The 14,983-nt window shown below is 38.4% G+C and overlaps 1 protein-coding gene across 3 annotated transcripts in view; it reads left to right on the top strand.

Moving 5' to 3' along the window:
- The window catches only part of RETREG1 (reticulophagy regulator 1), a gene marked incomplete at its 5' end in the record, with an annotated part of 113,735 nt that extends 105,572 nt beyond the window's left edge, over positions 1-8,163 (top strand). For all 3 annotated transcript variants that reach the window (XM_081053120.1, XM_081053121.1, XM_081053122.1), the window contains 5 exons: positions 273-357; positions 2,124-2,261; positions 3,071-3,135; positions 3,377-3,503; positions 5,695-8,163. In XM_081053120.1, coding sequence (XP_080909246.1) covers positions 273-357; positions 2,124-2,261; positions 3,071-3,135; positions 3,377-3,503; positions 5,695-6,188 — 909 coding nt within the window. In that variant the 3' untranslated portion in view covers positions 6,189-8,163. The remainder of the gene's footprint in view (positions 1-272; positions 358-2,123; positions 2,262-3,070; positions 3,136-3,376; positions 3,504-5,694) is intronic.
- Positions 8,164-14,983: the final 6,820 nt, after the last annotated feature.

The raw sequence follows: 14,983 nt of genomic DNA on the forward strand, positions 1-14,983 counted from the left end.
AGCCACGGGCATGATTTATGGGAGACATTGTGTTCTGTGCCAGAAATTAACTTCTGGAATGTCAAAATGATTATTACCAAGTGTGAAGGGAGGACTAAGGCTGGTTCAACACAGCAGTCGTTAGACCTAAGTGCAAAAGAACACTGCTTGGAAAACACTTGCCATAACATGGTCGATCGATCGCAGATAGATAAATAATTGTGTGTGTATCCTGTGCTCTAAAATGTCTTGGTGTTCTGCTAACTGTCACATCTTATCTCTATAATTTCTAGTTTTGTCTCCTGGTCTGCAGTGTGTGCACATTTTTTACGATCTTGGGAAGTTACATTCCTGGGGTTATACTCAGCTATCTACTCTGTAAGTACAGTGGAACATGTGGCTAATTTATGTGATGCGTATGGTATCGTTTAATGGTCTGCGAGACCTGCCATAGTTTGGAAGAGGAGGGGTGCGTTCTTATTTATAAAGAAAGTTGATCATTCTTTTCCTTCGACCTGTACGAAGTTTCTCCTTTTCCTAGAGACATAGTTTAAAATAGGAACAATAGTTGCCAAAAGGCAGTATTATAAGTGATTCATTTTCCTTTAAACGATGCCTTAAAACTATAAATAAGCTCTATGCCCCACCCCCACAAACATGAATACCTTTGCCCTTGTGCTTATTCATTCTGTAGCTCTAATTATTCTGTAGCTTTAATTATTTTTAGATAATTAAAAGCACGGTGAGATACCATGACACCAGAATGACTAAAATGAAAAACACTGATCATATTAAAGCATTAGCAAGGATATGAAGCAACTAGAATTCTCACATACTGTTGTTGGTTGGTAATGAGACTAGTACAAGCACTTTGGGTAACAGTTTGGTGGTTTCTTAAAAACTGCTATATGGTCCCAGCCATTCCACAGCTTGGTGTTTACCCAGGAAAAATGAAACATACGTCCACAAATGACTTGTACATGAATATTCATAGCAGTTTTCATTGTAGTAACCAAAAATGGAGCACAATCCATATGTCCATCCTTAGATGCATGGCTAAACAGACTGTGGTTTATCCATACAGTGGATTGCTACTCAACACTAAAAATTAACATTTAGCAACCTGGATGAATCCCAAAATAATTAGGTTGAGTGGTAGATATGTTCACCATCTTGATTGTGGCGATAGTGTTTTAGTTGTATGTATATGTCAAAACTTATCAAATTGGACACTTTAAATGTGTGAATTTACTGTATATCACCCATAACTTGAAAATGCCATTAAAAAAACAGGTGTAGATTTCCTGCTTCTCCTGAAAAGTATGGTCTAGTGCTGCCACCTGTCGGTGGAGAGGGCATACTCCACTTATCTAACTTGGATCTCCCCGTTTTTCTCACACCAGCTTCTAAAATTTACATGTACCACCTTGGCTTCTAGAGATATTTGAATTTGCAGCTCCCATTTAAAAGGTAAATGGGCACACTTCCTCACAACAACAAAGAAATAAACATTAGGGAAGACGATACAACCTTCGTTTCTTTTTGTATTCCTGAGGCATAACACAGATGGCAAGTAGCCCGAGCTCGAGTGTGTTCTCCCGCATAGAACTCATGTAGGATAGGAGCCTGTTGGTCAGAGAGGCGGGTCGAATAGACGCAGACATCAGCCACATGGTATCTGTCCATCTCATTTATTGTTTCCAACAGCCCGAGAAATAATGCTACGATCTCAATATTACTGAGGAGAGGTTAATAATACATAGTGACTTCCCCATGGTGCAGGGGTGTTTAACAAAAAAAGCAGAGTTGAGATTTTAATCCAGGATTATTGGCTGGAAAGCATGGAATCTTTGTATAAATTTTGACGGTAAAAGGATTGAAGGAAGGGAGTTGATTTAATTGCAAGTCTTTGAAAACAATGACTAGAAGTATGGTGTGTGTGTGTGTGTGTGTGTGTGTGTGTGTGTAGATGTTTTCATTACGGGGGAAGAATTGAAATTATGAACTTCACAAAGGCATTTCCCTAAGAAAAAAAAATTCTATTTGTCAGTCCAGGAAACTGAAATATTTTTGTGAAATTCAAAGATGTAGCCTTTTGAAATAAAGATCATCTTATCTACACTCTCTTCCTTCTTATATTTCAGTACTGTGTGCATTTTTGTGTCCACTGTTTAAGTGTAATGATATGGGACAAAAAATATACAGCAAAATCAAATCAGTTCTGCTGAAACTAGATTTTGGAATTGGCGAATATATTAATCAGAAGAAACGTGAGAGATCTGGTAGGTAAAGTTTGAATTTTAGGTTCCATGCGTGAAATGAGACATCGGGGCTATTTATTATAAAATCAACCTTCCATACATTTCAGGGTGTTTTAGCCGTTGACTAATATCACAGAAACTAATCCCCCCAAAGTAACATAGCCTTTTTCTGTTTTGACTTTTATTCTTTTCTGAAACATACAGTAAACTGACTTTTTAATCCAAATTGTCAGAGGACGGAGAAAAGGATTCAACCATTCTATATTTGCTACTTATGATTTATTTTATTTAAACTGTTTTATTTTGGGGTGGACGATTGAAAATGAAAAATGGCACAAGCAGGACTAAGAGTGTGGGAGCCGTATAAGCGGGATTGCAAGAACCAGGGAAGGAAGAGAATACATACCGGAAAAACCAATGTGATCAACTTTCACTTTTTAACTTGGCTTATGACCTTATAGATTCTCAAACTCTCGCAAGCATCACAGCTGCCCGAAGGGCTTACTAAAGTGTAGATTGCTGGCCCCACCCCCCAGTTTCTCATTCAGTGGGTCTAGGGTAGGGCCTGAGAATTGACACTTCTAAAAACGTTCCCGGTGATGGTGATGCTGCTGGTTGAGGGACCACACTGTGAGAACCACTGAGATGGACCATTTGCCTTGGAATTCAGACATTTGCCAATAGGTGAAGCTTGTTCTGTGCGAACATTTAGCTCTGTGAAGGCATTGGAGAATATGAGGAATGTGGGTAAGGAGATGTAATGGATAATAAAATACACTTATGTCTACGCTGGCCAGGAAACTGAAAGCTTCCAAATTTTTTCTCAACAGAAGCAGACAAAGAAAAAAGTCACAAAGATGACAGTGAATTAGACTTTTCAGCTCTTTGTCCTAAGGTATTTTTTGTTTAGTTTTCAATTTGTTCCTGTGTGGTTTGGCTGTAAATTTGTTGACATGCACTCCTGCTGATTGGTTTTCCTAAGAGTCTCCTCCTATTTCTCTAAGATGGTTGAACAGTCCTGAAAGGAAAATACTCATCTGGTTTTTATGATTCTGACATTTTTCGGTGTCCGTGTGGAGTTTTCAAAAGATTTCCCACAGAAGTTTATAATGGGCTTGGTATTTATATTGACACAGATTAGCCTCAACGTGGCCGCCAAAGAGCTCTCTGTGTCTGACACAGACATATCCGAGGTCTCCTGGACTGACAACGGGACCTTCAACCTTTCAGAAGGATACACTCCACAGACAGACACTTCTGACGGTACGCTCCCATTTCTAGATACTCTTCTTTTTGTGAGTATGAGTGCTTGCAGAAACGTTTAATTCTGTCGACTGCTGAATGGCTAAACACAAGGGAATATATCTATACCATGGAATACCATTGGCTGTCAGAATGAAGTGCTGATACTTGCTGTGACATGGACGCACCTTCCACACACTGGGCTAAGTGAAAGAAGCCAGACACACAAGTCCAATTTAGATGACATGTGCAGAATAGGCAAAGCCATATAGATGGAAAGGAGACGAGTGGCTGCTAGGGGCTGGGAAGAGGGAATGGTGAGTGACCGGTAGTTAGTATGAGTTTCTTTCTGGAGTGATAAAAATGTTCTAGAGTTAGATGGTGGTGATGGTTGTACACCTTTGTGAATATATTGAAAACCGCTGAATTGTACACTTTAAAGGGGTAAATTTTATGGTATGTGAATTATATCTCAAAGATACTATTTTTTTGAGTATGAGAAAAAATCTGAGCAAGTCAATGTCTAAAATCCGCCTTTATTTTGAAAGCAAATGGATATTGACAGCAAACAAAATTAACTTCTGAAATGTCTGGTGACATTGTTTATAGCAATAATGGGAGGAGGGGAAGAGAGAAGCTAATCCCACATTTCCAGGGCTAGTCCTCACTAAAGGGGATGGAAGCATGGAGGGCAAGTTCTCCAAATCCAAAGCTGACTCCAAGGTTTCTCATGTTTCTTCAAAGTTAGTTAAAAAACAAACGAACAAAAATACCTATTTAACTTAATAATTAAGTTAAATTAATTAATAATTAACAAGAGTCGTGTCTCTGTTTTAAATTGTATTTAACTTAATAATTAAGTTATTTTAATAACTTAATAATTCAACTTAATAATTAAGTTAAATACAATTTAAAACAGAGACACAACTCTTGTGCATGAACGTAACTGTTGCTAGTCTCATTGGATTATTTCAAGTCCTGTGAGCCATACACTGAAAATATGAGATTATAATGGAAGATTGTGAATAAGTTGCTTTATATGTAGTTTTACAAGCAAGAACGCACTTTCTTTTTCAGAAGAAAGAGGGAGCTTGTGCAGTGTTTGAAAGGAGACATATTTGGGGATTAATTAGGAGACCCAACTGTCAGCTTGCCTTCTTCATTACTAACTGTATGACCTTGAACAGGTGACAAAATTTCTGTGCACCTCAATTTCCTCATCTTTAAACTGCATTAGGACAAGAGGATCTCTTGGGTCCACTCAATCTCTTCAACTCGAAATATCTACACGAGCAGGATAAGAAAACACTTTGTTCTGAAGCATCCCATCTCAGGTTTACACAAACAAAGGGCAACAATAATCCAGCCCACATACGAGGCTTAAATTTCAGTAATTACATAAAAGATTTCGAATCACTGTTGTAAAGAGTTAACCATTATACTGAAAGATTTTCTATGAAAAGTGAAAAAATAAAATAAAATCACTCTCTGCCTACTAACCGGGCATTGCTTTCAAATGTCCCAAATCTTAAAAAGTGTGTGTGTGTGTATATATATATATATATATATATATATATATATATATATATATATATATATATTTAAAGCAATGAATTAGAAGAAGCTATTGCTTTTTCTATTCCATATTCAAGCTCAGAGCTTGAATATGGAATAGAAAGAGCAATAGCTTCTTCTAATTCATTGCTTTAAACAAACGCAGGTTACAGATACTCGGATCTCCACAGGTGAAAATGCTAAGGTTAGGTAATAGGCCACATCTCCTGTACCAGATTCCACAAAAACCTCCAATTGACATATTTTTTATTTTGTGATCATACATATTCACACTGGCTTAATCTAATTCTCTCCCCAGAGGCGGGATGGAATTTTTGTTTATGGTGAACGTTTAAACTTTAGCTTAAGCCTCAAGCTAACATTAGATGGGTTGAATCTTCAGTCGTTCCGTACGCTGTTTTGTGCTTACAAGGAAAATTAAAGATGTATGGGGAACAGGTGGTATTTGGAGAGATAGTGTCCCAGATTTGGGAGGGGTCCGACATGTGGTTAAGTTGACCTAAGCTGAACCAGGAGGCTAGATGAATGCCAGGGTTGCCTAAAGGATTCAGAGTGAAATCAGGTCATTTTGAGACAGCTCTTTTATTTCAAATTTATGGTGGTGCTTCAACAAGAACCTCTGTTATGTATTTCACAGATCTTGACCGACCTAGTGAGGAAGTTTTCGCTCGAGATCTTTCAGATTTTCCATCTCCAGAAAATGGCCTGGGAACAAATGATGAAGATGAAGTAAGTCTTGGCTTGCCCACTGAGCTCAAGAGGAAAAAGGAACAGCTGGACAGTGGTCGCAGAGCGAGCAAAGAGAGGCAGTCCGCAGCTGGCCTCACCCTTCCTCTGAGCAGTGACCAAACCTTTCACTTGATGAGCAACCTGGCTGGGGACGTCATCACAGCTGCAGTGACTGCTGCCATCAAGGACCAGTTAGAGGGCACGCAGCAAGCCCTGACTCAGGCTGCACCCAGCCCAGGAGAGGACACAGACACTGAAGAAGTGGATGACTTTGAACTCCTTGATCAGTCAGAGCTCGATCAAATTGAGAGTGAATTGGGACTGTCACAAGACCAGGAAGCAGAAGCACAGCAAAATAAGAAGTCTTCAGGCTTCCTTTCAAATCTACTCGGAGGCCATTAGTCTGGGAATCAGCTTGCATAACAGAGCACAGATAAACTACCAAAAAAATTTCAAACAAGCAAAAAAAAAAAAAAAAAGAAAAAGAAAAAAAAGGAAAAGGAAAAAAATGTTTTTGAACTGTGAGCTTTACTGATTAGCTTTTTTTTTTTTTTTGGCCTTAATTTCCCTTCTGCAGTGAATTAATTGGACATATATCAACTAAAATTGATAGACTGATATTTCTGATAGTTATTTTTATGTAATAAGCATGGAAATGCTTATATATGTACACACATACGTACACACAGTTGGCCCTTGAACAAACAGGTTTGAATTGCACAGGTCCATTTATTCATGGATTATTTTCAATAAATAAGTGTATTTTCTCTTATGATTTTCTTAATGACATTTTCATTTTTCTAGCTTACTTTATTGTAAAAATAAGGTATATAATACATATACAAAATATGTATTGATTGACTGTTTATGTTATTGGTAAGGCTTCCGATCAATGGTAGGCTATTAGTAATTAAGTTTTGGGGGAGTCAAAAGATATATGCAGATTTTTGAGTGTGCAGCAGGGGCATTGGAGGGTGCCCTTAACCCCTGCATTGTTCAAGGGTCAACTGTATATATAGAGAGATGAATATTAGGGGTTGTTTATAAAGCAAAAAAAAAAAAAAACCACACCAAATTATTGAGGTCCTCCATAAGTATTCCTTATGTTTTCTTTACAATTAATTTTTCAAGCATGCAAAAACAGTTTATTGTAACTCACTGAAATATTAACAATTAATCATGAATACATGCTATGCCAGCTACTCTGTTCCTAATGCTTGGAAACAGTTCAACGTGTTTGGTAGATTTTGATGTAAAAAAAACAAAAAATATCAAGGCATCTTTAGCTGAAGGACTTGGGAAATAATATCAAAATTAATTTCCTAGGAAAAAATTTAAAAACGTATTTAACTCCTTTGGATAGGCTGATACATTTCCATGTTTTTCTGTAGCTATAGACGTAGGCTTATTTGTAAATGGCACGTTCCATTGATTGCCAGCTCTAGTCTTGCAATGGGTGGTATTAACCCGTAGAAAGCAAGTAATTCTATATCCCATAGATGGTGGTTTTGATGTAAACCAAGATTGGGCTGTACTTTGTTGTTTTATTGTCATAGATTTGTAATAGGGGTATTCTACCTGCCCAGACCTAGGTTAAGCTCTCATCTTTCGTATAGCCTCATGGAAAAAGTCTCTTAACCCCATGAAACTAGCTCCTGGTATGTTCTGTGTGTGACGTGGTCATCAGCAGTAGAGAAACAATAACTGTTTTTGTAGTCTGTATAGATTCTCCTACAGGAGAAAAACTTGTGTGGCTTTAAAGTATCTTTATATTTGCCATTGAAATTTAAATATTTAATCTGTTTCTCATTGGGAAGCCACAATGTATTTTTTCCTTTATTTTAAACTTTTTAGGTCACCTTTAAATAATCAAATTTGACTTAGGTTTTTAACAAAGCACTAAAGAGCAGAAATCAAGCGGATCTTGCTTTTGTGGTATAACTTTTAATAGTGTTGAGGGACCATGTCAGCAACTACCAACAATCTCTTCAATCTTCGGGTCCAGCTGGCATTTCTACAGACACATACAGACATCTGAGACCCTCAGAAAGGAAGGATAATCCAAAAATACAGGAAATCTGTGGTCCCCTTTCTTTTTATTCCTAAAGACTAATTATAGGTAATCTGACATTTTAATGTAGCATCTCTTATTTATTTTTTCTTTCTGAGATGTTAAAATATCTAGACTGAATTTTGCCAAATCTTAAAGGGAGAAAAGTTACTGCAGACTTGGAACACTTGCTTTTCGTGATTGACTTTGCTTCTATGTCATTAGTGCCTCATGACTGTGTTTGATGTTCTGCATTCATACAAAGTGACCCTGTGCCTTCGTTATCTTGCCCATTTTGGTGCAAATTAAAACCTGGTGTTAGATTTGTGACCTGTGTGGGTTTGGGAGGAATATACCTGAATTCTAGTCAATAAGAGTTTCTGGACATGAAGAAAAATACAGTCACATATTTATAAAATAGTTGTTACCAGGATCCTTTTATTTTTTTAATGTGTCTGTTTCTTCATTGAAAAAAAATATTCTTGGCTATGAAGTAAAACAGTTAAAGGTCATTTCAGTTTCTTCACTGAGGGGAAAAGAAGTTTAATAATCCAAGTAATTAAAGAATGTGTTACAAGTCACTGGACAAGCTTACAAGAGAAGATAAACTCAAATACGCTAGAATCAAATGTTATAAACTATACATTCAAAGGGGCTTAGGGATAGAGGGGGGATGAGGATAGTGGAGGGTAGAAAATGTGCTATCTGCACAATGGAGGAGGCATCCCAGCTCTCTATACACAGTACCACTGTCACCGTATATACACTTCAATATTGTTTGTTCAAGAATATATGTGACAACCAAGTTACGCAATGCAGTAATGGTATTCTAAATTCAAACCAACATAACGATGTCAAGGGCTTTTGGTGTTTGGGGGTGGGTGTGTATGTGTTGGTGGGGAGAGAATTATAATCTTGTTTCTGATTTTAAGATACAGTCACAATAAACCCTGTGGTTGATCCAGTACAGGGGGGGCTACGAATCCCTTACCATGAGAATTTATGCAGTCATTAAAATTTGAAGTATGGATTTTTTTGTTTTTAATTATAGAGGAGTTGTAGAAAAATGTTTTGTTCACTTCCTGTAGGAAATGCTGAGCAAAACCATACAATGGGAATAGCATACATTGATCATACATTTTCATCTGAAACAATAAAGCAGGGCCCAGGAAGATCAAGCTTGCTGTGGAAGGTCAACCCAGGATTAAAGCAGTGTTTACATTCTCATTCTAAAACGTCTTTGCTTTTTCCTCTTATCCTAAAAATCTTCAAAAGGCATTTTTTAAAAACTGCCCCTCCCCAGTTTAGTATTATATCAGGAAAAGAAAGTTTTATAAGGTTTTGCGATTGGCAACCATCCTCCACATGTTTAGGCATTCACTCTAATATATGAAATAGGTGCAACTATTTTTCCTCTTACAAAAGTCGCTAATGTCAGCAGCAACTTTTTTTCCTCTTACGAAAGTGACAAAATGCAGACTACTGATTGTAGGCTAAAAGCAAATCTACATTTAAGGAAAAGGTGATTTAAACATTTACCTTTTCTGTTCATAATTTAGGTTGATGAAGTTCTTTACACTGCTCCAGCTATGTTAGTTATAAGGTTGAAATTATTCTGAAAACCTTTACTAAACTCTTGTCGTAGGTCTTGTTATCATGATGAAGTGAGAAAGTCCCAGAAATATATTTTTGTGTATTATTCCTCCATTTCCATTGCAGCATTTCAGTTAGGATGGAATGTCGGAAATATGCTTCTCACACAGGGATGTTTTGAGAATGGATGAGAAAAGAAAGTGTCTAGAACACTTTTAGGGTTAAAAAAAAAAAAGCTATATAAAAACAAGATAGTGATTTTTTTTTTCCCTGCCTGGGTTTCAACTAAGGTGATTTTTTTTTTTCCTGCCTGTGTTTCAACTAAGCCATCTTTTAAAGCATTAAAACAAAATCAAGTACCTGCTTACAAGGAAATTCTTAAGTTTCTTTTAATGGGCCTAGCACTATATTAGGCCTCATAATCCAATAAATGCTATGGAATAAAAGGATGAAAAATTTTGCAAAAATGTCTATTATTTCAGCTGACTCTGGATTATGTGTGAGGTTCTACACTATACACTAGTCATTTTTAATGGTTCTAACATTTATTAGCTGTGGAACTCTGAATAAATCACCTAACATCTCTGTACCTGTTACTTTCATCCATAAAACTAAGATATAGCACCTACCTCATAGTATGTTATGAGGATTAAGTGTCTCAGACGGGTGGGCAAACTATGGCCCGTGGGCCAACCTGTTTTTATATGGAATACTAGCTAAGGTTAATTTTTACAGTTTTTAAATAGTTGAGGGAAAAATCAGAATATTTCATGACGTGAAAAATGTATGAAATTCAAAATTCATCATCCATAAATACAAAGTTTTATTACAATAGGCCACACTCATTTATGTACTGCCTATAGCTGCTTTCATGCCATAGCCGAACAGTTGAATAGTTGTGACAGAAAACATAGGCCTATAAAGCCTAAAATATTTATTATTTGGCCCTTTATAGAAAAAGTTTGCCAACGGTTCGGTTAATACTTAGAAAACACTCATTTACCATTAGGATCGTGTGTAAACCTCACAACTCTATGGTAAAGTGGATTAAGAGTATTTTTCAGAAGAACAGGGTTAAATTGTTCAAAGGCACCTAACTAGTAAGGGGAAAAGTCACTTGACCCCAAAGCCTATTCTCTTTCTAATATGTCGATTTTATCTAGTTTTTAAAAATATGTATTAAGAATGATCATAATTTTAAATAGTTTAACAGAATTTCAGCAAATATTAAAGACTAATTGTATTTGATTTAGGTTGATTTTGCTTTTTCAGAGAATCCAGAAACCATTTGACCTATATGTTTTAAGTGCTGTAAGAACCAGGTTTTTCTATAAATTCCTATTCCTTGTTATTAAGAACAAAACTTGGCATATCTAGATATCCAAAAACTAAGAGCCAGTAAAATGTTTTAAAATTGTTTTTACTGAAAATTGTAACACTTTAGTTAATATTTTTCTGAACACAGAATTCATAGAAACTGCAAACCATTTAATAAATGTATGTTAGTTTTATATTCTATATTTGTTACCCTCCAAAAGTTAACCTCAACAACACAATCCCCTTTACAGTTTTCCTTTTAAAAACCAAGTTGCTACTGCAGTATAGAAATGTGAAAATAGTAAACCTGTCTGTCGTGCGGGGCGGCCTTTGGGGTCTCAGCTCCCACTCCCCACATAAGAACGCAGGAGATAGTGAGGCCAAAAGGAACACCCACGGAGCCATAAGTAGGGGAGTCACACCACTATGGTCTTGCTGGCAGCTGGGTTGGAGACACAGGAAGCAGAAGCCACACTGTCCACACTCTGCCGTGCTGACTGCAATCTGCGCTTGCCAGCTCAGCCACCATCTTCTTACTAGCCCCCATTTGCTGCTAGCGTAGACAGGGCAGTTTTATTAGTGGCCAATGGCTCACTGGTTACAGCTGATGGCCAACTAGCCACAGCTGATCACAGTTGGTGGCCATTTACTACCTGAGCCAGCCCCTTTCTATGTGAGGCCGAGAGCCTGGAAACTGCTCTCTGGGGCTCTGTCCCCACACTGTCACAAGCGAATATTGTGATTGCAGTATCAGTTGACTTCAAGGTGACCCTACTAACTTTTTAAATTTTGTGATTATCAAAAATCAACATCCCAACGCCTTCGAGGACCGCTAAGGAACCACATCATCCTGGGTACCGTCACTTTACTGACTGTACCATAACATTAGCAGTTTGATAATCAAGTGAACTATCTTAAGGCATGTGTCGTAGTATCCAAAAGGAATTCTACTTTTCAATATTTTCAAATCTAAATTGTTTTGTCATGGGCAGTCTCAATTTAAATTCTGCAATAGAATGATTGATTCGGTAACAGTTTTAATAACATTTTCAACAGTGATTAGACACATTAACATAGTATTCTGGATATGCTGTGGACAATTTAAGTCACAGGTCCTTTAGTCAGTTGACTTACATTTACCATTGAGCTGTTCTGTAGACCTGCTCCTTTTTCGTAGGATTTTTCCATTCAATTCCAGCTGCTGCTGCTGGGTCTACTGAAGACCCAGCTCTATTCCCGATGCCCATATAAACTGAAACGCTTTTTGAGTCCCTACTGTTTACTAAATGAAGAATGAACAGCAAGCTCTAGCATTCCTCACTTTACCCGATGATACCTTAATATTTTCATCTTATTTATCCTTCTTTACCTGCATCCTACGCTTCACCCAACGCAGACTTACATTCTTTCTAAATATGTTCCTTATTTTCCTTCCTCCACAGTATTTATTCTACCTGATCCCTTTTTCACTTGCAGAAGTCCTCAATGTCCCCCCTCCTTCTGGACCCTTCTAAAATGTCAACTTAATGAAAACTTTTCTGATCTACCTGATGTTTCTCTGTTGTAAAGATCCCAATGCTTCTTTCTATTTCATTGCACTTGACTCCATCTTTATTGTATTAGTTAATTGTGTATTTCTTACATTCATAACATCCCAAAAATAAAAATAGGGGTGTCTTAATTTAGAATCAGTTGAATATTATAAAGGATAGGTCATGCTATGATTTATAATAAGAAATATACATTTGGTCTTGTCACAGAGCTTCTACACCCCTTAGAATTTCCTAAGTGATGAGAGCTATATAGTTGTCTTTTAATACGTTAACGAGGTGACTTTTGGAAAGCTCTAGGTATCCTAGCCAAGTGGGTGGGGCACCTCAAACTCAACAGGGACAGAGCTCTGGTATTTGGGACCCTTCCCGACCACACTTTCTGTATCTCTTCTTCTGGCTGTTCATTTGTATCCAATAACGTCCTTTGTAATAAACCAGTAATCTAGTAAGTAAACTAGTTTCCTGGGTTCTGTGAGCTGTTCTGGAAAATTAATCAAACTGAGAAGGGGGTGATGGGAGCCTCCAGTTAGAGCCCATGGGTCAAAGCACAGGTAACAATCTGTAGGGTCTGATGCTATTTCCAGGTAGAGTGTAAGGATTAAGGTGAAATGTAGCTGGTGTCAGAGAATCTCAGCTGGTGTCAGAGAATTGCTTAGTAGCATGGAAAAAGCACACGTATTGGAAATAAGTAGAATGGGGGAAAGGTTATAGGAGATACTGAAAACCAGACAAAGGAATTTAAATTTCACCCTTATAGGCAACAACCATTCTTCAACAGAGTAAGTGACATAAAAGGAACAATGGTTTAGGAAAATTAGTTTGATTAAGTACCGTAGGGTAGGGTAAGAGGAAAGAGTGAGACTGGCTAGGAGACAGCGGAAGAAGAATGAATATGTTGGAGAAGACTGCTCCTCTGAGGAGGAAAAGTAAAGAACATGGAGAGTTCAAAGAGGCTGAAATGGGAGGGTCACGGAAACGGACTGGAGGGGGCAGGGAGGAAATAATGATCTGAAGAAGGAACAGATGCTGGAAGAACCAGGTAAGAACAATCATAGGAAAAAGTAAAACCAGAAGTTACTTAATTCATATAGCCATCTTCTTGACTCTTCAGAGAAGCATGAAAATAGACATTGTTTTGCTTAACCCAGCTGATGACTACTAATACTTAGCTACATTTCTTAAAATGGGTCTCTGTCCAGAGGTCTCTGCTATTTTACAAGATCTCCATCACCTCAAAATCAAGCTTCCTGAAATACAAATCACCATCAGACTTAACTTTTGTACTACAAAAGATTCATTTCAAAATGCTGAGCAACGTAGGAGTCAGCACTACTCTGGCATTGCTCTAGGATATAGCAATGAAAGCACCCTGCTCTCACGGAGCTCACGGTCCAGATGTGGGTGATGAACCTATAATGTGACTAACCATCCTGGTTTGCCCTGGATGGAGGGCATTCCGGGCATACAAGACTTTCAGGGCTAAAGCTGGGAAACCAGTCACAAACACCAAGTACTCGTGGTAGCCAATTTCCCAAAATGGTCCCCAAAGACACCCCATTCGTACCCTAATGTAAACCCCTCCCACATTAAATAGAGCTGACCTTTGTAAGTACCTGCACCGCATAATGACATTTCAGTCAACAATGGACCGCACATATGAGAGTGGTCCCGTAAGATTATAATAGACCTGAAAATTTTCTATAGCCGAGGGACATCGCAACACATTCCTCATATACTGGTGGCGATGCTGGTGTGAAAAACCTATGTTGCCAGTTGTATAAAAGTATAGCACATGCAACTATGTACAGTACATAACATTTGATGCTGATAAAAGACTATGTCACTGGTGTATGTAGTTAGCATACTTTTTATGTTATTTAGAATGTACTGTTTTGTACCAAACTTGTTTTCCCAGTCCATTTCCACGACCCTCCCATGAAAACAAGTGTGGTATAAAACAGTACGCTGTCACACTGGCAGCCGCCGCACACATCGCCCGTTTACCACGTCCCTTGAGTGCACCATTTCCTCTTGTGCTTGGTTTAATCTCAGTTGTTTTGTACGTGCTCGTAGCCTGACAGCAATAGGCTGTACCATACAGGCTTGGAGTGTGATGGGCTGTGCCATCGAGGTTGGTGCCAGTGCAGTGTGATGTCTGCACAACCACGTCACCTACCACTCGTTCTCAGCACCTATCCCCATCCCCAAGCAGCACGTGCCTGGGACAGCACATGGTGGGTCACAGCACACGTGTGACCTCCAACGCTGGGTTACACGAGACGACGGCTTCCCCTTTGCTCTCTTTGGAGGAAGCCAGCTGCCACGTGACGAGGACACTCACGCCGCCCGGAGGAAACAAGACCTCGCCACTAGCCTGTAAACGAGGCATCTTCCAAGGGGGTCCCTTCAGCCACCGTCAAATCTTCGCCTGACTCCAGCCCTGGCCCATATGTTTCCTGCAATTTCATGACCGCCCCAGCCACCCACATGTCTGACTTACAGAAGTTCGGATAATCCAGGTTTGTTGTTTTGCGCTGCTAAGTTTGGGGATAATTTTGTATAGAGGAATAGGTAACTACCACAGCGCTACAGAGCAACGTTATGTTTAGCAAAGACTTAAGGGTTGGGGGTGGGCACTATATTTGACAAGAGGGTAGGGATGGGTGTCTCTTAACAAAGGCCTT

The sequence above is a fragment of the Rhinolophus hipposideros genome, assembly GCF_964194185.1.
Source record: "Rhinolophus hipposideros genome assembly, chromosome: 7".
In the NCBI taxonomy this organism is placed as follows: Eukaryota; Metazoa; Chordata; class Mammalia; order Chiroptera; family Rhinolophidae; genus Rhinolophus; species Rhinolophus hipposideros.